Raw genomic sequence first — 25,185 nt, 5'->3', positions numbered from 1 at the left:
CAGCAGTTCCGACATATATGGCTGTGTGAGTTATTTTGAGGGGACAGCAAATTTACACTGTCATACAAGCTGTACACTCACTACTTTACATTGTAGCAAAGTATAATTTCTTCAGTGTTGTCACATGAAAAGATATAATAAAATATTTACAAAAATGTGAGGTGCGTACTCACTTTTATGAGATACTGTACATCGATTGAAATTCAGCCGACTTGTGTACAATCAGCCTGTTGGGTTTTTCCCGATCACTGCCACCGGCTGTAGCTGGAAACACTGATCGTTGTATTCTGACGGTGAGGACGGCTCCCCGCTAGCCGAATACAATAGCAGGAGTGATTCCCCCATCCACATTGAATGTGTTGATGAGGAAATCGGTTGAATTAAGGAACAAAAGGAAAATCGTGTAAGGCCAGCCTAAGAAACTCTATGAATTCCAAGGCATGGATAGTCTTTGGGATATTTTTTTTGAATCTGTATAGCTCTCTCATTGATATTTTTGAAAAAGTAGACAAAGATTTTTCTGTTCTAACATGAAGCTTCTGTGTGCTGATTGTTTAATTGGGACTTTTGCGTAGAAGAGACGAAGAGGAAGTTATGATGGGAAGTGAGCAGTCAGCATCGGAATGTGGTTTTGAGTAACATTATCGGAGCGTTTAGCAGAAGCCCCTCAGCAGTGGCAGGGTTAATAAGCCTGTATCACCCCCCCCCCCCCCCCCCTCCTCAGTATCTCCACCCTCCCCCTTTACTCACAGCATTATTCATAGCAGTAACCTCACCCTCCACCCCCTCTCTCTCCTTCTGTCTCTGATTCAATTTCTTCTTTCCACACACCCTCTTCCTTCTCTCTCTCTCCTTCATTTAAAGGGATTTTATTCCACATTATCTTATCCAAAAAGAGAAACTTTAAGATTTTTTATTTATTTTTTTATCCTCCCAAGTAGAAGCCCCATCATATTCTAAAAATCCCAACTTTTCTCCTGGAGAGATCCTAGAAGAATCGGGATCTGGCTGTGATTTCTGTGATTGCTAACCCCAGTACTCACTGTAAGCATTTGTTGTTATTTTCACTAAAACTTAGGTTGTAGGAGGAGAGTCGGCGACAGTTATCCCTGGTCCATTGAAACGGATGGACGTTCACGTCAGGATGGGTCACTGGACATAGCGAGAGCGAGCAAAAGAATTGGAAGCTTTTGTGTCCAGTTTTGGAGAACAGGAAAGCAGTGGTATGTACATCTGTACTGTCCGTCATGTCATTTCTGAATATCGCTGCATAATATAAGGTGTTCGCGTATGGATCGTCTCACTCCTAGACCTATATATACATGTCATTCTATAGTATGTGTATACTGTAGATGAAGTTTATCACGCTGGATAATGTACACATAATTACACTTTTAGTCTGTTTTATATGTCCGCATGTATATAGTATATACTGTGTATGTATGTTATATATATATATATATATATATATATATATATATATATATATATATATATATATATATATATATATATATATATATATATATAAAATAAATATAACAATGGGTCTCATATATGTTCTGTCTTCCTTTTTACAGCCCATTACATTTTCCTTTACAAGTTTCCAGGGAAGCTTAGAAAGGGAAAGGAAGAATCTGATTGGTTGCCAAAAACAGCACAGACTGTTCAAATTTTTTTTTGTTTTACTATTATATTATTTTTTTATTATTATACAGGATTTATATAGCAGCCAGACAGTACACATACAATACACTTTAATACAGTAGGAATCAGAGGGCCCTGCTCCTTAGAGCTTACAATCTAAGAGATATATTGTATTTTGTACTGTGTGCTGCTTGTTCTTTCTCTGTAATGCTGTATGTTGTACTATAAACCTCTATATGCTGCACACCTTTATATTGATTTTTTTAATAACATACATTTAGATTATAACTTTTTTATATGCAATAGATTTATATCATGCCCCTTTTTTACACTGTACCCCTATGCATACTGTACATTGTAACTGTGTAAAATGGTAAATATAATTAGTTTTCTTTGACATATACAGTCATCAATGCATTTATCCTCGATCTGTCCTTACAGTAATGGGTACTTGTTCTATATGTTGCCTGTGGTTCAGATTTCATAGCAGAAGCCCCCCTTGTATGTGTATATATTAGAGTGTGTGTGAACAGCTGCGCCTTTGTCTTGCCATTGTCTCTATAGACTGGCCTGATTACCCAAACTGTGCATGTCTTCCAATCACGACTGTCTGGACTCAGCTCGGTGACACTTGCCTTGTCATTTGTGCTGTCTTTGCATCAGTCTAATTACTCTGTGTTGCCCCTACAATATTTTGAAGCTCTTCAATCCCCCCCCCCCCCCCCCATTTCTAGTATCTGTGTCCTGCTATATTAAGCCAGTAGTGTCTTCCTCTCCTCCTCCCCCCACCCTTTCCTTGTCTGGTTGTTCTAAGATGTCTCACTATTCTGTGACAATGCATAGAGCCCAATCTAAGGAGGTATGTGCTCTTTCGTTGCGTTTATGGCTGATTCTACTGTACTGTACTGTCCAGTTCCTTTGTCTAATTTCACTCGACCGCCTCACTCCATTTTTATAATGGTGCTACCCCACTGTCCTCCATGATTGCACTGTGCTGTCTTAGATCTCTAAATAATTCCACTTTGTCGTCTCAAATCTCTATATGATTACACTTTGCTGTCTCCCGGCACTGTACTACTGTGCTTTGCTGTCTCCCTGATATGAAGGATTGTGGTGATACATCCCTACTATCTATGATTATGCTGGTTTGATTGTCTACTATCTATGATTGCTCTGTGTTGACTCTCTCCATCTGTTATTTACAACTGTACTGTTTAACTCCTATGCTACCTACATGTGATTAAGCTTTGGCGTCTTATTCCTTTTTTTATTTTTTTATCCAGCTTTTGACTTTTTGATTGGTGTTGCTTTATTACCATTCCTAAATCCATTGTGATCCTTCAACATATCAATTAATCTCTAGTCTACACCATCCTTGCTGTTTACAAATCTTTGGCTATCTCTCACAACAAATCCATAGTAATTTATACAATATTATGCCAGCCTATCCTGTTCTTCAAAAGAAGATAGGAGGATCTTGTCACGACCCATCACAGTCTATCGGTTTAGAAGGTTTACATTTTTGTTCTATAACTGCCACTAATCAATCACTAGTACACCTTAATTCCTAGTACACACGGACCGAATGTCTGGTGACATCAGCCGGTTCAATAAAAACCGTCTGACTTTCGACCCGTGTGTATGGCAGTCAGGATTCAGCTGTATTCTGTCGGACATGCATGCTGGAAAACCGGCAGCCGACCGGCTTACAATCAGCGCACTCAGCCAATGGCTTAGAGCACTGACCAGAGTGTTGGGGGGGGGGAGCAAATGTGATTGTTGTACTAACAATCCAATGTTAGTACAGCGGCTCCAACCAGGGATTTCAGTTTTTTTTCATTCCACCCTCTGGGTTGAACAAAAAAAAAACTTGTGTGCACTAGGATTTAGTCTGTAGCGTGCCCTCTGAATCCATTGATGAATAAATCAAAGTAAATAGCCACAATGACAACGATATGGCCATTGAGAAACCAGACATTGCACTTATTTCTTGTTTTCAGTGTCAACAATCCACCTCTTTATCTCTTCTTACATTTATTTTATAATTTTTTTCCATTCATATACAGCTCATGTGTTTTTATAGATTTTCTAAACTTGAACTATTCTGCAATATAAACTCAACCTTTTTTCCAGCACATTTAATTTTGTTTTTTATTCATCTTGAGATTATTTTATCACAAGATACTGTATATGCTATATGTCTTTCTGTGTGTTTATTGCTCCAAAATACCCTTTTAGCATTATTCAGAAAATGTTGTTGCAAATATATTAGTCACGGCCCTTGAAGGAGCCCACAAAGTAATGTACCTACTACAGTCACAGACTTTTTACTGCCAATCGGATGCCAAATTGGAAGCCAATTTATTTACCGGTACCTCTTGAGGTGTGGAAGGAAAGTGAAGAACCCAGAGAAAACTTAAGCCAGCCATAGGTGGCACAAATCTCACCCTGACCATCTATAGGCAGGGTGATTGTCCCCAAGTCAATCCATCAATCGATACAACCAGCATCTCATATTTTTACATGCAATTTTTGCCAGCCGTTAGCAATAATCACTGTGTTCTCCCAGCAGGGACAGATTCCTGCACCCCCCTGCCTGGAGAACACAATAGCTCCAAGGGAGGGATTCCCCCCATCAACACTGTATATTTTGATGGGGGAATCTCACGATTTTCTTTCCTGCAACCTCAGGTTGCAGGAAAGAAAATCGCACCATGTATGGCCTGCCTTGCACAGCATGTGTAGAAGAGGCCTCGTGCACATATGCACATGAACAAAAAAAGATTCTTCTATCTGCACAACGAGGTGAATGGAGAAATCACTCCCCCAGGATCATTGTATTCTGATTGAGCAACCCACAGCTGTCAGAATACTCTACTGAGGAAAATTTTCCAACATGTCTCTTCAACAGAAGTTGATTAAATATTGGCCTTCTGTCAAGTGGTGGAGGCCACAAATTGATTGAAATTCGGCCTGTCCCTCCTAAACTGGCAGAATTTCAGTCAATGTTTGGCCAGATTTATTCTGCTGCTTCTTTTGTTTCTAGATCTCCTGCTGCCATTCCTTAAATTTTACTTTTTTTTCTTCCCCCCAGGAGTATAAAAAAAAGAAGTAAAGCACACTAATTTGTCTTCTGTACAACAATGCCGCCTTGGAAGATACTGGCCACTGTGTTTGGACAATAGGCCAAAGCTGAGTCCACAATTACACTTTATAGCTGGATTCCACTGCCAGGACGTGATGGAAGTCCCTGACTGGAAGTTTCATCTACTGGAGCGGAAAAGAAAAGAAGAGGAAGAAGGAAAGAGGAAAGAAAGGGAAGAGGAGGAACGACTTGCCAAGATGCCTGCCTGGAAAAGAGAGATCATTCTACGACGAAAGGCCAAAGCTGAGGCATCAATGTTGGAGAATAAAGTTGAAGTGGAAGGTGGGGAACAGGAGGAAAGAGAGAAGATCGCTATCATCGAAGAGGAGGAAAGAGAGAGCCGGGTCCTAAGGGAAAACATTGGGCCGGTTCAGCAAAATCCGTTTATCCAACAGGAGAAGCAGAGGAGGGTCCCAGAGTATTCCTGTACAAGGTCCAAGCCTATCACTGAGCAAACAGTCCTCCGCACTGCAAAGACAGAAGACTTAGCCAGGGATCCTCACCTGGCTAATGAGGTGATGGAGCAAGAGGCTTGTTTGGAAGACCACCAGCCTCTTTCTGTAGAAGGTAAGGGAAGGGTGAGCAGGTTGCTTAGCCGTTTTGGAGGCTCAAGGACAGAAGATGAGAACAGTGATCCTTGTTTGCAGCAGATGAATGGGGAGGCATGCTCGCCATCCAAGACACTGCCACCCAGTCCTGTTGTTTTAACTGATTTTGAGACCCAGGCTTCTACTGCTTTTGCCAACCCTTTTCTTTCTTCTCCTTCCTGTCATCGAGCTGTCACGGGAAGCCAGACTTTAACTCAGGAAACCACTCTCTCCTCCCACGTCTCCCCTTCCCCTTCCTGCATTGACTCTGAGCCAGCTGAGCTCTCGCCCTACGTGGCCCCCGCGGCCATGAGTGGCTTCAGCAACAGGCCTAGCATGACAGAAGAAGTCAGGTCTTTTCCTTTCCAGCTACGTCCAGCATCTGCTGGCTCTCCCAGACAGTTCAAACAGACTGCCCAGGTTTCACCAGCCAAAACCAAGCCAGAAACCTTGAAACCCAGTCCCGAGAAATTAGTGGAAGATGGAGAAAGAAGCCTCAATCCATCCACGACTCCTTCCAACCTCCAAACCTTCAAAAGAGGACCGGTGGAGAGCCAAGCCATGCAGAGGAGGAAAGGCAACACCATTACTGTCAACCCACGTAAAGCGCCTATCTGTGAGAATGGTGTCGCTGCCACAGAGACTAAGACCCCAACTTCTAAACCAGACTCGGGCAAGAAGCGTTATCCAACAGTAGATGAGATCAAAGTAATTGGTGGCTACCTGGCTTTGTCTAGGTCCTGCCTTGCTAAAAACACCAGGGACAAGAAAAAGGTAAGACTTTATATTTGTTTGCTTTATGTGTTATTGCTGCAGTATTTGCTTCCATTTTCTGTATGCATCTATTGATCATTTGCCTTACTGCATAGCATTTATTTTCCTTTATGCATCTTCCTTTTTGAGAGTTTAAATACCATACCTGCAAACTTAATAGGAAAGGTAAAGCCCAGTAACCCAAAGCAACCAATTAAACTTCCGTTTATTGAATACATTTTTTAAACAAGAATATAGGTTAATTGCTCTTGGTTAGTGCACATACTTTTAGTACACCTTATGCCCCATAGAAACTGTTTGCAGGTAGCATGGTGTCCTCTGGAAATGAGGGGCACAATGCATATATGGTTTTCAGGTTTTGTGTACCCCCTGATTGCATCCTGCTGTACATACTTGGTAAATCATTTACTGGACACATCCCAGACCCTGCAGGAGGAAAAGTGAATGAATGCTTTTTGCATGTGTACAGCAACCGTTGTTGCAAGTATGATATTTCCCACCGCATTAAAGAGGCCCTGTCTCTCCCTCGATCCCATACTGAGAAAAGGTTCTTAAATATCCAGTCAAACTGCCTTTATTATTCTATTTACCTTCCTGCTGAGCTGGAAATAGACTTCATATTTCTAAGCACCTCCAGCACTTCCAGGAGTGTCGGAGACTGTGTGTTCTACAGAGATCAAGAAGCTTTCCCCTTCTTGACCCTGATGTCAGCTAAGGTCTTGGCAGCTGAGGAAGCCTTGCATGATTCCTTACACAGTATGTTTATATTGTTGGGCACAGGGTGGTAACATGGTCTCTCGGCAATCTGCGCTGTTTTGACACCTGGCAGGAGTGTTTGCCATGAACATTGTGTGCTATGCCAAATGCTATTTTTTTTCAGTGATGCATTTTAGTGTCAGGATTAGTAGTAAAATCTGTACAATTTCATATTTATCTGGCTTTCCTATATCGTCATAATAAATCATGTTCACTGATATTTCCACCTTGCATATTTTAGCATGTTATAACTTGCTACACCTGTGTTGATATTATTCAGCAATTGTGCAACTTGTTCAGCTTATAATGATATAAAACACCTGGCAATATAAGGCTATCTACCTACACAGGTAGATCCCCATTGGATTTAGGCTTCGCCTGCAATGAGAATTGGGCCACATATGTGTGCTCTAGGCAAGAAGACCATCTCACCCACTGTGCTTACTGCTACACACAGATTTTCTTGCTAGTTTTTACGGACACCTTGTTTTAATACAGAAAAGGGAAGGGAGTGTTAAAGGGAAGGCATAGTACATTCAGTGTATTCATATTTTAAGTTATTTTTCCAGTTCTTTTACTTGACTTCTGCATCCTAAACGTGCTTATTCATATTCAAATTATTTCATATTTTTGTTTTTTGTACCTGTAGAGATTTGTAGATGAGGCACAAGTAATACAGATCTGCTATTCAAATGGTTTTGCTTCCCTACTTAAAGAGACACTGGGGGTTATTTACTAAAGGCAAATCCACTTGGAAGTGCAGTTGCTGTAGATCTGAGGGAGACATGCAAGTAAAATAAAAAACAGCATTTTTGCTTGCACATGATTGGATGATGAAATCAGCAGAGCTTCCCCTCAGATATACAGTGATCTACAGCGACTGCACTTGTTGCGCAAAGTGGATTTGTTAATAAACCCCATTGTCACTTTGCCCTGAATAGGCAAAGTAACTATGTATGTGAAAAACACTCCTTCCCCAACCCAAGTGATCCCCTCATAGGAGCCTAGATTTGGTGGGAGCATTACCCCCTCCATCAAATACTCAGGCTTAGCAATAGTTTGCTGTGTCCAAACCATGCATCTTGGGTGGCGGTAACATGCTCTCCTGTACCTGGAAGCACTAAGTCCTTTCTACTGGCTGCGATGCTGGAAGAAGCAACAGGGTACACCAGAGAAATAATGCAAGTATCAATGGGTTGGGAGGGTGGACGCATTTGCACATACGCTATCAATTTTCCCTGAATGTACAAAGTGACCACTTCTCAAAGTACATTTAAATCTCAGCTGGATGACATGGTTTATAATAAGCAATTACCATTTCTTTTATTTGAATCAAATACAATTTTTTCACATACTTTTTGGCATTTCAGTGCTGCTGATCTCCTCCTGACTTTCAGCCATTTCCTCTTTACATGCACTTACTCTAGCACATCATAGCTGTAAACTGGTTTACTGGCAGCAGTGAAACATGCCTGAGAAATATTTGGCAGCATGTTCACTTGTAGTCTTAACCCAGGTGCTCGTGTGACATGGTGACACAGTTGATAGATGGATGTCACCCTACAACAAAGTATATGTAATCAACACATATTGATAAGGTTATCTACATAAAGCGGATCTTTTAGTATTTGAAAGCAAAATAAAAGGCTATATTTTACCGTTTAAAGCTGGCCATAGACAGCTCAAACTTAGTCCAACTCATTACAAATCTGCTGAAATTTTAACGTTTGGTGACTCTGCACACCCCGCCCAGCTCGACAAAGGTCAAATTAAAAATGGACTTGTTTGGGTGGATAATGATTGGCCACAGAGTGACTGCAGGCTATCCGATGCAGCGCCACTGCATTCAGACAGCTGAGGTTACCATGGCTGCCTGAATACACTTGATATATAAAACCCAGTGACAGCGCCAACATAAATATACAAGAGTCTAAGTTAATTTAATGATAAAATTGATTCATAGCAGAATTCTCTCTTGAATGTTTGGCACGCTCATTGGATTATATGTATGGGGATTCCCATCTCTGGGTCCTATTCCTGAGGGTAGCCCCCGTTTTGTGGATTGCTGTCAAACTGGAACCAGTGCGCCCAGTGACCATTTCAGTGACCCTTAGCCCGGGTTTGCCCACATCCAATTCACATGACGGGATAGTGTGACCAGCTCTCAATGAAGCCAGTTCACACAGCTCCGGGATTGCACTTAAAAAGGGTCCTGGGCGTCTTTGTTTCACACTCCGGTGCAAATTCAGGCAAACATTCGGGCCTGATTTGCACCTGAATCTGTGAACAGGGATGTACCGAATCAGTGCTGTGAGCTGCGACTGCAGCATATATGAACGGAGCCTTCGGATATCTGAATCCAGCACCGCTGTTTGTTCTTGTGTTTCAATACAATAGATGGCAGTGAACATTCCTCCATCCACAATATTTTGTGTGGATGGGAGAATCGATTTGAATTTCAGCCATGGTCCAAGCTGTGTATGGCTAGCTTAACCGTGCAGAACTTCTAATAAATGTCCCACAGAAGATTTTTGGCCTAGAGGTTTCAAGCAATAAGACTTTTGTCCATGTAAGGCAAGCAAGCGAGATGACGGGATTGAAGACTTGTCACTTTAGTGCTAAAGCTGTACTTTCCAAGAGTTCTGTGAACAAAGGAAAACTTCATCTCCAGTAAATAAAAGTTCCCTTCTTTTCTGTCTTTCCTCTCTCTCTCTACAAAATTGAATTTGTCCATTAGTGCTGTTCTCTGTCCCTCCCTCCCCCATTGATGTCTCGCCCCCTCACACATAACTTTGCTCTCTATCTATGCAGTAGAATGTTATCATCATTCCACTGACAGGCTGGGACAAGTTAGAGGTCAAAGTCTTCCCCAGCAGGATGGTGCACACTGCTAATGACATTCCTATAACATTGTCCCTTTATGGAGGGGTCCCAGTAGTGTGCTAACTGGGAATGATGTTTTTGTGCCGCCCTGATTTATTCGCTAGAACTTTATATGGGTTTATAAAGTGCAGTGATATTCACAGTGCAAAAACCTAAGGCACCAATTAAAAGAAGAATGTATAATCAGATTGTAGGGGATGGTGTTGGTAGTTAGGCGGTAGTAAAAAGGAAAAAAATAAATAAAAATTGGGCCAGTGCAGGTAATGTCATAATGTACTAGTATGCATTAGATACTAGCACATTATGAAAGACTTGCCATAAAACAAAGCCCCCCCGGCAGCACGCTGTCCTTGTAGAAAGGGCTTCCATCTTCATCCAGTTTTCCTTCCGGGTTCGCAAGCTTCCGCCAATTGAATGGCCGAGTCACGATGATGTGACTCCCGTGCATGCACGCTGGAGTCACGGCTGTGGCACACACAATGGATGGCATGCCATCCATTGAGAGCACAGGATGAATGCGCCAATGATTTGACCAGCTGCTACTAAAGTAAGTATCTGCAAACTGTGCACCTTTAGGAGATATGTGCTTTATACCTGCAAAGTTTTAAGTAGTGGCATCTCTTAAAATGTAATAGATATACAGTAGGTGGCAGTTGTAAAGCAGATCCACACCTCGCGCTGGGTTTCCTATGAGTTGAAAAGCTAGTTCTGTTGGGAAATCCTATTCTGGAGAGCACAGAGGGGGTTATTTACGAAAGGCAACTCCACTTTGCACTACAAAACTACAAGTGCAAAGTGCACTTGAGATTGCACTGAAAGTGCACTTGGAAGTGCAGTCGCTGTAGATCCGAGGGGGACATGCAAGGAAAATAAAAAACAGCATTTTAGCTTGCACATGATTGGATGATAAAATCAGCAGAGCTTCCCCTCATTTCAGATCCACCCCTCAGATTTACAGAGACTAGACTTCCAAGTGTAGAGAAGGGCAACCAAACTGATAAGAGGCATGGAGGAGCTCAGCTATGAGGAAAGATTAGAGGAACTGAATTTATTCACTCTTGATAAGAGGAGATTAAGGGGGGATATGATCAACATGTACAAATATATAAGAGGTCCATATAGGGAACTCAGTGTTGAGTTAGTTATTCACTTTACAGTCAACAAAGAGGACAAGGGGGCACTCTTTACGTCTAGAGTAAAAGAGATTTCATCTCCAAATACGGAAAGGTTTCTTCACAGTAAGAGCTGTGAAAATGTTTGATAGACTCCCCGCAGAGGTGGTTCTGGCCAGCTCAGTGGATTGCTTTAAGAAGGGCCTGGATTATTTCCTAAGTATACATAATATAATTGGGCACTAACATTTGTAGGTAAAGTTGATCCGGGCAAAATTCGATTGCCTCTCGGGGGATCAGGAAGGAATTTTTTCCCCTGCTTTAGCAAATTGGATCATGCTCTGCTGGGGTTTTTTGCCTTCCTTTGGATCAACTGTGGGTATAGAATTGGGTATATGGGATTGTATGATATTATTTTATTTTTTTGTGGTTGAACTGGATGGACTTGTGTCTTTTTTTCAACCTGACTAACTATGTAACTGTAACTAAGTGCACTTTCAGTGGAATTTCAAGTGCACTTTGCACTTATAGTGCAAAGTGGTTTTGTCTTTCATAAATAACCCCCATAGTCTGCAGTATCAGTGTTCTCCACACTTGCTGCTGTCTGCACTACTTGCAAAAGTGAATCAAAGAGAAGCAAGCGTTTTTCAGAGTGCTGAATGGGAATATAAAGCTGAAGTTTAATACCTTATTTTCATACCTTATTTTAGACCTAGCAATGTCATCACTGGTCACTGTCATAACTGGTCAATTTTGTGGATGACACAAAAAAAAAGGGGGGGGCAATAACTTTACATCAGGATATAGAAATTTTACAGAAAGACCTGAGCAAAATAATGGAGTGGGCAACTACATGGCAAATGAGGTTTAATGTGGAGAAATGTAAAGTAAAGCACTTGGGGGCTAAAAACATGAATGCAAACTACTCACTAGGGGGAGAACCGTGGGGGGAATCAAGGATGGAGAAATATCTGGGAGTCCTAGTAGATGACAGACTGAGCAATAGTATGCAATGCTAGGCTGCAACTACCAAATCCAGGCGAATTTTAGCGTGCATAAAAAAGGGGATATACACCAAAGATAAAATGATAATCCTGCACTTTATAAAACTCTGGTTAGGCTACATTTGGGGTATTCCATCCAGTTCTTGTCACCAGTCCTCCAGAAGGGATATGCTGGAACTGAAGAGAGTCCAAAGAAGGGCAACTAAATTAATAAGGGGCCTGGACGACCTCAAATATGAGGAGCAACTACAAGCACAAAATGTATTCTTTCTTGTTGGAGAATCAACGCTTGAGAGGGGACATCGATTTACAAATATCTCAATCGTGATCACAGCATAGGAAAAATACTATTCGGGGATAGCGATTTACAAATATCTCAATGGTGATCCCAGCATAGGAAAAAAAAATATTCAGTCTCCAGGAGTGTAAAAGGACACTGGGCCACACAATGAGATTGGAGGAGAAGTAGTTTAACCTTAAACAGCGCAGGGAGTTTTTCACTGTCAGGTTGTGGAACTTTCTTCCACAATTGGTGGTGGCAGCGGGGAGTATGGATATTTTTAAAAGACTCTTGGATATGCATCTTAATAAACACAACATACAGGGATATGGGAAATATCTATAGAAACTGACATACGTACACCTACACAGGTTGAACTGGATTGACTATTGTCTGTCTTCAACCTTACCTACTATGTATATATATGTGTTTCTCTTTGAAAAGCAGGGAGATTATTGTTGGTGTACTGTATTGTACATAGCAGTCTGAAATTATCACAGCAGCTCGCTTTAGTACTCCTCTCGGGAGCGTTCAACCTTGATGCAAACAATGTGTTGGCTCTTGGGAGGAGTTGCGCGAATCTCAAAATGCCCTGAAATGTCAGTCTGGAGGAGTGGGAAAATCCTAGCCAAAGTGGATATGCTTGAAGACCACCCTAGTAACGCTCACATGTGCTGGTGAACCTCCAGGATTGAAAGAACTGAAATCCAGTGAATTCAATTGGCGGGTCAGAGACAGTCAGGTGGAGAGGAAGGAGGGGGAGGAAAGGGTGATGCTGGTAGGTCTTCAGCGAGGAAATGAGGTAGGCTGTGTCTGATTGGCTGCAGCTGTACAACTGAGACTGTACAACTGTGCAAGACTTAGACCCCTTTCACACTGGGGCGTTTTTCAGGCGCTTTAGCGTTAAAAAAAGCGCCTGTAAAGCGCTTGAAAGAAGCCTCATCTGCAGTCCCTATGTGAAAGCCCAAGGGCTTTAAGAGCCCTTTCACAATGTCAGCACCCGAAAAACGCTCGTAAAGGGCAGCTTAAACTAGCAGCGCTTTACCAGCGTTTTTAGAGCATTATTGGGGCGCTTTTAACCCCTGCTAGTGGCCAAATAAAGGGTTAAAAGCGCCCACAAAACGCTGCTGCCAATAGCGCTTTTCAGGCATTTTACAGGCGCTTCCCATTGATTTCAATGGGAAGGGGCGCTTTAGGAGCGTTGTATTCACCGCTCCAAAAGTGCTGCAAAGAAGCTGCTTGCAGGACTTTTTTTGATGCCCTGCCAGCGCAGCGCCTCGGTGTGAAAGCACTCAAGCTTTTACATTGGGATTGCAGTTGCGGCTTCTTTCAGGTGCTTTTTTTTTAAAGCTAAAGCACATGAAAAATGCTCCAGTGTGAAAGGGATCCCAGTGTGAAAGCACTCGGGCTTTTACATTGGGTTTGCAGTTGCAGCTTCTTTCAAGCGCTTTACAGGGGTTTTTTTTAACGCTAAAGCGCCTGAAAAACGCCCGAAAAACACCCCAGTGTGAAAGGGGTCTGAAAGGAAAGCTTTAGTTCAACTTGAAACTGTCACACCAAATTCCATTACAGCCTGCCCTGCACAAGGTGCGTCCAGCCATAGGTTATCCCTGGCTGTGCAAACAGTCATCAGTAGCTGTGGCTGCCAGCAGCCTGTTGCACTGTATGGGCTTGGCAGATCGCAGCTATTCATACACAGCTGACAATCCTAGCTGCAGGAATCAGATTCTTGCCGCTGGTATTCGTAATGTGGCTAAATACCTGTGTGAAAGTAGCCTTATGTTTATCATTAGAACTTTGCCTATCTTCCTACTTGTCTGCTTCCCCTTTTATTAGTCAGCTTTCACACTGAGGTGCTTTACATAGCGTTAAAAATAGTGCCTGCCTAGCGCCTGTAAAGAGCCTCTCTTCTCACTCCAGTGTGAAAGCCCGTATGCTTTCGCACTGGAGTGGTGCGCTGGCAGGACACCAAAAAAAGTCCTGTAAGCCGCATCTTTGATACAGCACCCCTGCCTATTGAAATCAATGGGCGGTGCCGCCGAAGTGCCAGCAAAGCGGCGCTTTGCGGGTGCTTTTAATCCTTTTTCAGGCGATAGCAGGGGTTAAAAGCACCCCGCTAGTGGCCGAATAGGGCCGCAAAAATGACGGTAAAGCACCACTAGAAATAGCGCAGCTTTAACGCCAATGCCCCAGTGTGAAAGTAGCCTTACTATAGTACAGGTCCTATTGGAGAGCTTTCTTTAAACCAAAATGGTGAGACCAAAGAATAATCTCTTATTGCATAAGTCAGTACACCAAGTAATACTGTTCTTCGAAATAAAGTATGGCACAGCAACCAATCAAATTTTAGCTATCAGTCAAAGGGGAATTTTGATTTTCTACAGTGCTTTATTCCACTTTGCACTTTTGATTTATCTGATTTTAAAGGAAATCTACGTAGAGGTAATAGAGGCTGTGGTTGCTGTTAGTTGTCTGGCTATCATGATCTTTTGGCTTTGCTACGTTTTGATGCACAGACTCGGAACAAGTATGAGGAGCAGGTTGTTTGATTTCACTCATTTACACGCTTGTTGCAGGTCAGCGGTAAGTATTGAAGCCAAAGACAGCAAGGCCATTGTCACAGGAGGTTGGCAATGGCTATGGTTTTGTTTTTTTGATTATCAACCAATCATCCTTTGAAATGCAGATGTAAATTTAACATCAGTTATCGTCAAGTTCCATTGAGTTCTAAGCACATGTAAATATGCGTGCCTGTGTTTTTGTGTTGGTTAGTCTGTTTGTTATTAATGGCCCTTTCAAGAACGGCATCCTATAATTTAGGTTTAGCGATCCTGTAATTTTCCTGGGAGACGGTTTTTCGGTTGATATCCCCAGAGACAGGGAGTAAGCCTTCAGTGGCTCTCGTTTATAACGATCACTGAGGAAAAACTGTATTTCAACCAGATTCTATCTCGTGTTCTCCCAGTGCAGGTGGGAACATGAAAAATAGAAGACTGCTGTGGTTAACAGAGGTTTCAGCTTCTTCTGGGCTAATCTAGAGATATTTTAAAGAGATGCTATCGCCAGACCATTCGCTGCAACAAAAATCTTCCCACAAGATTGTGCATTTAACATTTCCTGCATAGTATCTACCCATAAAAGTTTCCCTTTTGTTGACATCTAAATGTTGAGTCTCCTGCTGGGTGCCACCATCTTGGATGTGGTGTCAGCAGATTCAGAGCTGTCACTCTAGTGGCATTCTTTAATAGTCTCCTTCACTCCTCCCCCCCGGCAGCTACATAAAGTTATGTAGGGAGGTGAGGGATGAAGAAGCCGGGCCACCAAAGATAGTAATAGCATGCTTGCAGAAGAGGAGAGAGCAATGATGTACGAGGAAGGAGGGGGCTATGCTAGGGAATTGACTCTTCCTGGAGTAGTCAGTTTTCAAAGGTACATTGCAAGTCTGAGTAAAAATAATTTATGGAAGGAAGAACACTGCAAGTAAGCATTTAAAATACTTGATTGTTTTTTTCTGTATTTTATCTGCAATTTTGTTAATTGATGGCAGGGTCTCTTTAACAAAACATGTGGCCTAAAGTTGGCTGAAATGTGACATTTTGTTCCATGACATAGTGCTAGTAAAGTGTGAATTTAGCATCTGCTGTCAGTGAAAAGATACCATCAGATGCTAATGTTAGAAAATATATAGGGACAGAAGATGATCGATTTTCCTGTGTTGGCTTATGGCATTTGTTATTTATATATATATATATATATATATATATATATATATATATATATATATATAGATATATATAGATATATCTATATCTATATCTATATATATAAAATTCCAACGTCTCAGTATCTGTCTTTTGAAAAGTGTCTAAGGCTTCATGTACACGGGACGTTTTTACAACCTCTCTTGACAGATTTAACTTGACAGCTAGTAACCCACGTTTAAAATGTAAATTTTGCCACATTTGTGTCTAGAGCCGTTTGAAAAAAAATAGCCAAAAAAAAAAATCACCTGTAAACGAAACTACCTGTATGCGAATTACCACGTTTCGAAGTGTTCGGCGCTTGAAATGCCTGTAAAGTCAGATTCTGAATGCATTTTTTTGCATTCCAAAAAATGCCTCTAAACTTAACTGCCTAGAAACTACTGTAAATGATCCAGATAACGTAAAGGAGAGTTCAGGGGCAGTTGAAAAAATAATGCCTAAACATCCTTTTGCCAGCAGCAGCATACATGAGGCCTAAATTACTTTGTCAAAAAACAAAAAAATGTAAAGAAGCATAACCTGCAAAAAGGGGCGTTTATACCCAATTCCTCCAGACCATCCATGTTCACAATGGTTTCTTCAAGAGGAAGTAAACCCTGATGAGTTTACTTCCTCTTTCATTCCCTGCAAAGGCAAAGCATAATGGACTACTATGCATCGCATAGTAGTCCATTATGTGTCACTTACCTGACACAGGAGCCAGCGAAGTCGCTGCTGTCCCCTGTAGTCCGCCGCATCCATCTTCTTGGCGGGGTCTCGCAGCTCCGCCGCTGTCATTCGGGGGAGGCCGCGATGACGTCACTCCCGCGCATGCTCACGCAGCTCCGTCGTTGAGAATGCCGCGCTCAGTGCGCATGCGCCGTAGACAGCGGTGCCTGTTTTCGGGCAAATATTTCCTAAACCATATAAGTTTAGGAGATATTTCTTGGACCTACAGGTAAGCCTTAATCTAGGCTTACCTGTAGGTCAAAGTGGTTTGTAAGGGTTTACAACCACTTTCACATTCAACACGTTCTGAGTTTTGTCAAGGTGCCTAGTTCATCTACTGTGCTTTGTGGTTCCTTTCACTGGCCCCTTCATTACTTCAGGACAAAAAAGTGACATAGGAGATCAGTGGAAGAGACCACAGCAAACAGTAGAATTGTATAATAAAAATCAGAGTGGGCAGTGTGGCAAATAAAGTTGGCCATATGGATCGAAATTTGTCTGGTTCAACAGGGACCTGCTGAAATTCAGTCCATCGATGGCCCTTCCCATTCGAGAAGAGTCGACCTAGTGATCAACTCCTATGGAGCGGGACTTTAGGAAAATTTTGTGTTTGATCAGCGCATGCAGCCAATTGACTGCAGCACTGATCAGTGTAGTATGGCAGCAGAGGAGTCCCGCTGTCAGAACACAATAACACAGCAGGGAGAATTCCCCCATTCAACTTAAATGTGTGGATGGGGGAATCCGTTGTGGTGTTTTTTTGTTTTGTTTTTTTGATCGGCTGGCTGATCAAAAAAAAAAAATAATTCTTCTATGGCCATTAAGCCTGTACTTTACAGGTCCTGAATTTTTACAGTTTTTTATTTTAATTTTTTTTTTAACTCAGAGACATAGCCACTCTAGAGGTGGCCATAGGTGAATAGAATTAATTTTTTTTAGGAAAATGCTGGAAAAATCATACGAACATTTTCACAATGGTCTCAACATTCATTTGTCATTTTCGTTTGCTTTTGTATCATTTGATTTTTAATAATATGGACTTCACTGAATGAAAATCCACATAAACTGTTAGAAATTTGTTCATTCGGGACATTCACAAAATTTTTACAACCTGCTCCTTCAAATTTTCTTGCCATTGCAGTGGAAAATGAATGCTGATTTGACCCATTAATTATTAGAAAACCAAATAAACTTTGCTAGAACCTTCTTTTCATTTGAAATTCCCATCTATGGCCAGCCTAATGTAGAGCATTTTAGGGCGAATTGCTGTCCAAATGACAGCCAAACTACTACAAAACGACCACAAATAATCTCACCAACTCAGCCCTTTTTAATTACTGACACACTAATTACACAGGACCTGTGGCTGATTCAATGAGGATAAAGCAATGACTGAATCTAATTTACAAGGGAACCCTGTAGAACTTAAATATATCAGTAATTAAAGGGATTAGACAACAACGTTGGCAACCACTGACATCACAAGGACCCCAGCCAATAATCCAGTTGTATCCTAAGATTACTTACTCGGTCGGTTACCCACCTTCAAGATAATCCAGGTCATAGCTAGGAGTTCCTTGACAAGCAAGCCTTGGTGGATTCCTCTCCTATCTATACTGACCACTAACGTAAAAGAGCAATTTTCCACTGTCAGTGTAAAGGGACAATTTATTTTTGGGACATTGTGATCAGATCATTACACCCTGAGCTTTAGATCTATAATTAGATTGATATTATTTAAGCAGGGTTTTCAGAGACCTGGAAATTATTGCAAGGGTTCTTTTAGGGTAAAAAGGTTTAGAAAGGCTGGTATTGTATAATGTGACTGTTAGCTATTGGTTGCTCATTCCCATTGAACCCTACACTTTTTAAAAGAGAATCTCAATGTAATCCCTTGTACACACGGTCGGACATTCCGACAACAAAATCCATCGGATTTTGTCCGAAACTGGTGTTGCATACACACGGTCGGAGAAAGTTGTCGGAAAATCCGATCGTTCGTAATGTGATGACGTTATTTAGTTACGATGGGACTACGTTCAGGCTAGTAGCCAATAGCTTTGGTCTAGGAAGTTGATCTGAGCATGCATGGCACTTGTTCGATCGGAATTCTCTACAAACGATCGGACAAAGTTCGATCGAATCATGTTGTCGGAAAATTTTGTAGCCCAGCTCTAAAACTTTGTCGGTCCGATATTCCGACAGAAATAGTCCGATGGAGCCCACACACGGTTGGATTATCCGACAACGCGGTCCAATCAGACATTTTCCGTCGTAATGTCCGACCGTGTGTACAAGGGCTTAGGGTTTACATTCATTTGTAGGTTGGTGGGGGAGAATGCTGGAACACCTGTTTTGGGGCGGGATGCTGCTTATTTACACCTTGGGTGAATAGACTTTAGAAAAGATTATAATTTATTATTAGAAAGATTTTTTTATAGTGCCAACAGTTTCCAAGAATATTATAAGCTCAGTTAGAAAGACTAAGTTGGAGGAAGTGGTGTGACATGCATAATGATATGTCAGCCTGATAAAAAGGTGCATACAGCACCTTTTAGCACTTTGTAGATTTTACATCAGTTTTAGTACTTGACAGATTCTAGGAATAACTCCTCTATGCTGTTTGTTGCCAGACTGACCACTTCTTAAAAAGGTTGTGAACCCATTCTGTAAACTTGTATCTACAGGTAAGCCTATAATGAGGCTTAACTGTAGGTACTATGAATGTCTCCTAAACCTGTTCTGTTTAGGAGATATTTGCACTTTATGGAGCCGGTGATGTCACTGGAGGGACGGTTTACCAACGCCATCCCTTCAGAGCTCCGCGTCGTAGTCCGTGACTCCCATGCGCATGCACGGGAGTGACGTTATCGTTACAAGGCCAATCAGATGGCTGGAGGACCTGAACCCGGAGGGAAGACCGGGTGAAGATAGCAGCGTCTGTCAGAGCTCACAGTGTGGCGGTGCTGGGTTTCGTTCTAAGGTAAGTATTTCATAATGTGCTGTTATGCGATGCATACTAAAACATTATGCCTTTACTTCGCAGGGTTTAAAAATGGTTTACTTCCTCTTTAACCTTTGCTGTGAAAGAAATAAGGGGTTATTTACTAAAGGAAAAATTAGAGTTACGCTTACCGGTAACGTCTTTTCCAGTAGTCTTTCAGGACAGCCACTATGAGAGATAGACTCCTCCTCTTCCTCTGGAAACACTGCGCCAGCCCATAAATTCTTACTTCCCCTGCCGGACCTCAGTTTATATCGAGAATACCTCCGGCCAGCTGGGGAGACACAAGAACACATTAATAACATATTTATCAAATACCATTATCTTGCTGCGCTCTGGTCTTTTGTAAGACTCCCCCCAATTTTCGGGTGGGAACTAGGGCTGTCCTGAAAGACTACTGGAAAAGACGTTACCGGTAAGCGTAACTCTAATTTTCCCTAATCGTCTTTCAGGACAGCCACTATGAGAGGATAAGCGAGCACTTACCAGTTAGGGTGGGACTACAGCTTGCAAAACCTTTCGCCCAAAGGTTTGCTCACCTGCCGACACCAAATCCACTCTGTAGTGTTTTACGAAAGTGGAATAGCTGGACCATGTTGCTGCTCTGCAAATCTGCTCTGGCGTTGCTCCCGCTCTTTCTGCCTGGGAGGCTGCCATAGCTCTAGTGGAGTGTGCTTTAATACCCACTGGGATTTCTTTCCCTGCAACTAAATAAGCCTGCTCGATGGCTACTCTGAGCCACCTAGCAATAGTGCGCCGGGACGCTTTACAACCTTTTCTGGCCCCGGAAAATAAAACAAATAAGGAATCTGACCTTCTGAATGCCTTGGTCAGTTCCAGATAGTGTAGGATACATCTCCTAACATCTAAATAATGAAACTTTAGTTCCTTCTCACCGGAGGGATTGGGACAAAAAGAGGGCAAAACAATTTCCTGGCTTCTATGAAAGCTGGATGCCACCTTCGGCAAAAAGGCTGGATCGGTCTTTAAAACTATCCGATCCGGAAAGATAACACAAAAGGGAGCCCTGACTGATAAGGCCTCCATCTCACTGACCCTCCTGGCAGTTGTTACTGCTACCAGGAACACTGTCTTCAGAGTGAGCTCTCTCAGAGAACACTCCTTTAAAGGCTCAAAGGGGGGTCCAGTTAAGCTCTGCAAAACTAAAGATAAATCCCATCTGGGAAAGGACAGACCCTGGACCGGTCTCTGTCTGGACAGGGACCTAAAGAACCTGACTACCCATGGGTTGGCAGCCAAATGATCCTCCAAATAAACACTGAGGGCTGATACTTGACCCCTAAGGGTACTAATGGATAAGCCCTTATCTGCCCCGCATTGTAAAAATTCCAACACTGCGGAGGAGCTTCGTACTGGGAAAAAGCTCTCTGCGCACCACTTGTTGAAACGTAACCAGACCCTTTCATAGATCTGGCGAGTTTCCTTCTTCCTACTGTCCAGGAGGGTAGAAACTAGTCTCTCTGAGAATCCTTTAGATTTTAATAAACCCTCCTCAGTAGCCAGGCCGCTAACTTCCACTGGCGTACCTGTGGGCATAGGACTGGCCCCTGAGAGAGGAGATCCTCCCGAGGGGGCAAGAGCAGGGGAGGTTCTACCGCCAACTGCTTTAGCACTGAGAACCATGCTCTCTTTGGCCAATGTGGAGCCACCAGAATCAGAGATGTGCTTTCCATCTGAAACTTTCTCAGAACTGCTGGCAACAACACTGGAGGTTGGAAGGCATAGCAAGTTCTGAAATGCCAATTCTGGCTCAAAGCGTCCACCCCTAGAGCTCCCTCTCCCCTTTTTAGGGAGAAAAAACAGTGGGTTTTTGCATTGTTTTTGGACGCGAACAGGTCCACCTCTGGAGACCCCCATCTCTTTACTATGAGATTGAAGACCTCCTGGTTGAGAACCCAATCGCCCTCCCTCAGCCTCTTTCGGCTGAGAAAATCTGCTACTACGTTTTCCTCTCCCCTCAGGAAAACGGCTGAGAGCGAAAGGGTGTAGGTTTCGGCCCAGGACAGAATCTCTGTCGCTAAAGACAACAGGGCTCCGCTTCTGGTGCCACCCTGTTTGTTCATATAGGCCACTACGGAAGAGTTGTCCGACCGCACCTGAATGTGGTGACCCCGGAGCTCTTCTTTGAAGAATCTGAGGGCTAGTCCCACTGCCCTTAGTTCTTTCCAATTGGACGATCGAGTCAACTCGCCGTCCTCCCAAGTGCCCTGGGCTAGAAGGGAACCCAAATGTGCCCCCCAACCTTTTCCACTTGCATCTGTGGTTACTACCCGAGAAACCGGGATGAGCCACAGACGACCTTGCGACAGATTTGTCACTTTCCTCCACCACCAGAGGGATCTCTTTACCTGGTGGGGAATATGTACTAGGGTGTCTAGGGCCTCCTGACTGTGGTCCCACACCCCTAGGATGAAGGTCTGTAGGGGACGAAAGTGTAACCCTGCCCACTGCACTGCTGGAAGGGTGGATGTAAGAAGACCCAGTACTGACATCAGAACCCTTATGGAAACCAGCTGGTTACTCTGAAGAGAGGCCACCGCACTGTCCAGTTTTCGTACCTTTTCTCTTGGCAGGAAAACTCTCAACAGTGTTGAGTCCAACAGGAAACCTAGATAGGAGATCTGTTGTGAGGGGATCAGGCTGGACTTTTCCAAGTTCAGAAGCCACCCCAGGTCTGTAAGGACCCTTTTGGTTAGATCCAGATCCTTGACCAACTGTGTTGGGGATGCTGCAAACAGAAGCAGGTCGTCCAGGTAGGCAATTATACATACCCCCTGGAGCCGAAGAAAGGCCATGGCTTCTGCCAGGACTTTGGTAAAAATGCGGGGTGCAGAGGATAGCCCGAATGGCAGGGCCTGAAACTGAAAGTGTACTGTTTCTCCGCCCAGATCTATGGCAAGGCGTAGAAACTTCTGCGAGGCCTCCGCTATAGGGATGTGTAAATACGCGTCCCTTAAGTCCAGAGATACCATGAAGCAGTTGTGGGGGAGAAGCGCTTTTACTGAAAAGATCGATTCCATGCGGAATCTTTTGTACGTCACAGAAGCGTTCAGGGGCTTTAAGTTCAGAATCAACCTGAACTTCCCTGAGGGTTTTTTCACTATGAAGATGTGAGAATAAAACCCCCTTCCCTCTTCTGCTTTTGGGACCCTGAGAATAACATCCTGATTCTCCAATTCCCTCAGAGCTTCTAGCAAGGCCTCGGCCTTTACCATGCACCTGGGTAGATGCGTGACAAGGAGCCTTTGAGGGGGTGGTCTTAGGAATTCCAAGAGGTACCCCCTTCTTATTACCCCTAAAATAAATTGATTGGGGGATATTGTCTCCCACTGTGGAAGAAAGGCCCCCAGTCTTCCTCCCACTGTAGCTGGAAAGTCACTGGGTTTTTTACGGGGCTGGATAGGAGGGCGAAAAATCGCCCCTCCTCTGCCCCTGCCTTTTTGGGGCCAGGTTTTCTTTTTCCCCTCTGGTTTAGAGGTTTCCCTACGCCCCTGCGGGCGAAACCCCTTTTTTGTTGGTACGGGGGTTTTCCGTTTGAGAGGAAAGGACTTTTTCCTGTCCGCTGTCCGGTCTAGAACCGTCTCTAGCCCTGGGCCAAACAGGAGGTCCCCCGTCAGGGGTATCCCACATAGCTCCTTGGAGGCATTATCCCCTGGCCATGTTTTTAACCAGAGGGCCCTTCTGGCCGAATTGGCTAGAGCCGCCGTTCTGCCCGACATGCGGACGGACTCAGCAGAGGCATCAGCTATGTAAGTGATCCCTCGCAGCATAGTAGGGAAGGATGACAGAATGGTTTCCTTATCTGTGCCTGCCTCAATATGTTGTTGGATCTGTGAGAGCCAGTGCTCTAAATTGCGAGCCACAACTGTAACTGCCATTTCCGGCTTTAAATTGCCGATAGCCGAGTCCCACGTCTTTTTAAGCAGGGAGTCAATCCTTTTGTCCATGACATCTGCCAAGGCCCCCATGTCTTCAAACGCCAAATCTGTGTGTCTGGAGACCTGGGAGAACGCGGCATCCAATTTGGGACTTTTATTCCAAAGGCATGCCGGGTCCTCTGAAAATGGGAACCTTCTTTTGAGGGATCTAGATAAAAAGGGTTTTCTCTCCGGATCCTGCCACTCTTTTTTAACTGTTTCCATTAAAACTTTGTGTACTGGAAACACCCTTCTTTTTGGCTCCCCTAAACCTGAATACATTTGGTCATGCAGGGTTAGGGGCTTTTTATCCGTCTGGATACCGAGGGTTGCATAAATTGCCTTTAAGAGGTCCTCTACCTCATCAAGGGATAACTTATATCTGGAGGCTTTCCTGGACCCGTCCTGGTCCTCCCCCTCGGAACCCTCCTGGGAATCGGAAGAGGAACTGTCTGGAAGTTCCCTACCTGTCCCTGAAGGGCCTGCAACCTCTGTCCCCCCTGTACTAGCAGGTTGGACTGGAGCAGAACTCTGTGCTAGAGGTGGGGTTGTATCCTGGGGAGATAGACCCGTGGGAAGCTGAAATTTTTCAAAAAGGGACCTAAAAGAAGAGAAGGTGGACGAGAGCTCCTTGACTGAAGCTGCTAGTCCTGACTCCTGTTCAGATTCCCTTTCCCTAACGAGGGAGTCAATACAGCCTTTGCACAACACTTTGGTCCAAGATTCCCCTAAAATGTCCCTACAGGAGGCACACTTCTTTTTAGAGCTATGCATAGACCTAGTTTTTTCCGTAGCTTTCTAAAAAAAAAGGAAAAAAGAAAAAAAAAAACAGAAAAGACAAAGTCAATCAAAAGCTCGGGATACAACCCTGGGAGTGCACTAGACCCTTTTTTAAAACGAAGGGATCTGAGCCTCCCCTCCCCCCTGGCCACCCAGGGGGTCTGCCCCCCCACCCATGATAGAACCATACATTGGGGTGGGGGGATCCTAGATAGAGAGTACCCCTCCCCAGGGCGCTCTTACCTTAGGAATGCTGGAGATAGAGTCTGTCGTTTGAGCCTCAGCTTCCGACATGACTGCAGGTGGCTGCTTACTACAGAGTTCCACGTTGCCTGTGCACGTTCTGAACTCATCTCCAGCTTGTGCCCGGCCCTCCTATCAGCTCCACGACCCGGAACCGGAAGTCGATCGTATTTTGAGGTCAAGCCTTCGTTTCCGCCGGATACGACGTCGCCCGTCGTTCGGCCCGCTCGGTTCAAAGAAAAAAGGGGCGGACTGTACCCATGTACAGGGAAATCTTCCGAACGGCTTGCCAGCTGCGTCCCTGTAGACGCGATAGGAGTCCCCCACGACCTGAAGCCGCGCTCGACTCGGAAGGGGTGGCAGTACCTGGTGAGGTAAGTAAACCGTTCGACCCGTCCGACACGCGGACGTTGGTTTCGAACGGTTTGAACCCAGCTTTCTCCAAACGAAGCCCCTGCTTCTTTCAACCGGGTTCTTTTAACGACAAAACGGCCACAGCCTCCCCAGCTGATCGGCCTGGTTCCTTGCACAGTGTCTCCCCGCCGGAGGAAACACTAATA

General features: G+C 43.7%; 1 protein-coding gene across 1 annotated transcript in view; it reads left to right on the top strand.

Annotated features, from left to right (window-relative positions):
* The first annotated feature begins 760 nt into the window (after positions 1 to 760).
* PPP1R18 (protein phosphatase 1 regulatory subunit 18) overlaps positions 761 to 25,185 on the top strand; it is a 68,560-nt gene continuing 44,135 nt past the window's right edge. The window contains exons 1-2 of the mRNA XM_077478954.1: positions 761 to 1,223; positions 4,742 to 6,153. Of these exons, the coding sequence (XP_077335080.1) occupies positions 4,888 to 6,153 (1,266 nt within the window). The 5' untranslated portion in view covers positions 761 to 1,223; positions 4,742 to 4,887. The remainder of the gene's footprint in view (positions 1,224 to 4,741; positions 6,154 to 25,185) is intronic.

This window comes from Lithobates pipiens, unplaced genomic scaffold, assembly GCF_037356315.1.
Source record: "Lithobates pipiens isolate NorthernLeopardFrog02 unplaced genomic scaffold, aLitPip1_a1.2 Scaffold_1, whole genome shotgun sequence".
NCBI lineage: Eukaryota > Metazoa > Chordata > Amphibia > Anura > Ranidae > Lithobates > Lithobates pipiens.
This window is presented reverse-complemented; position numbering and strand designations above follow the sequence as displayed.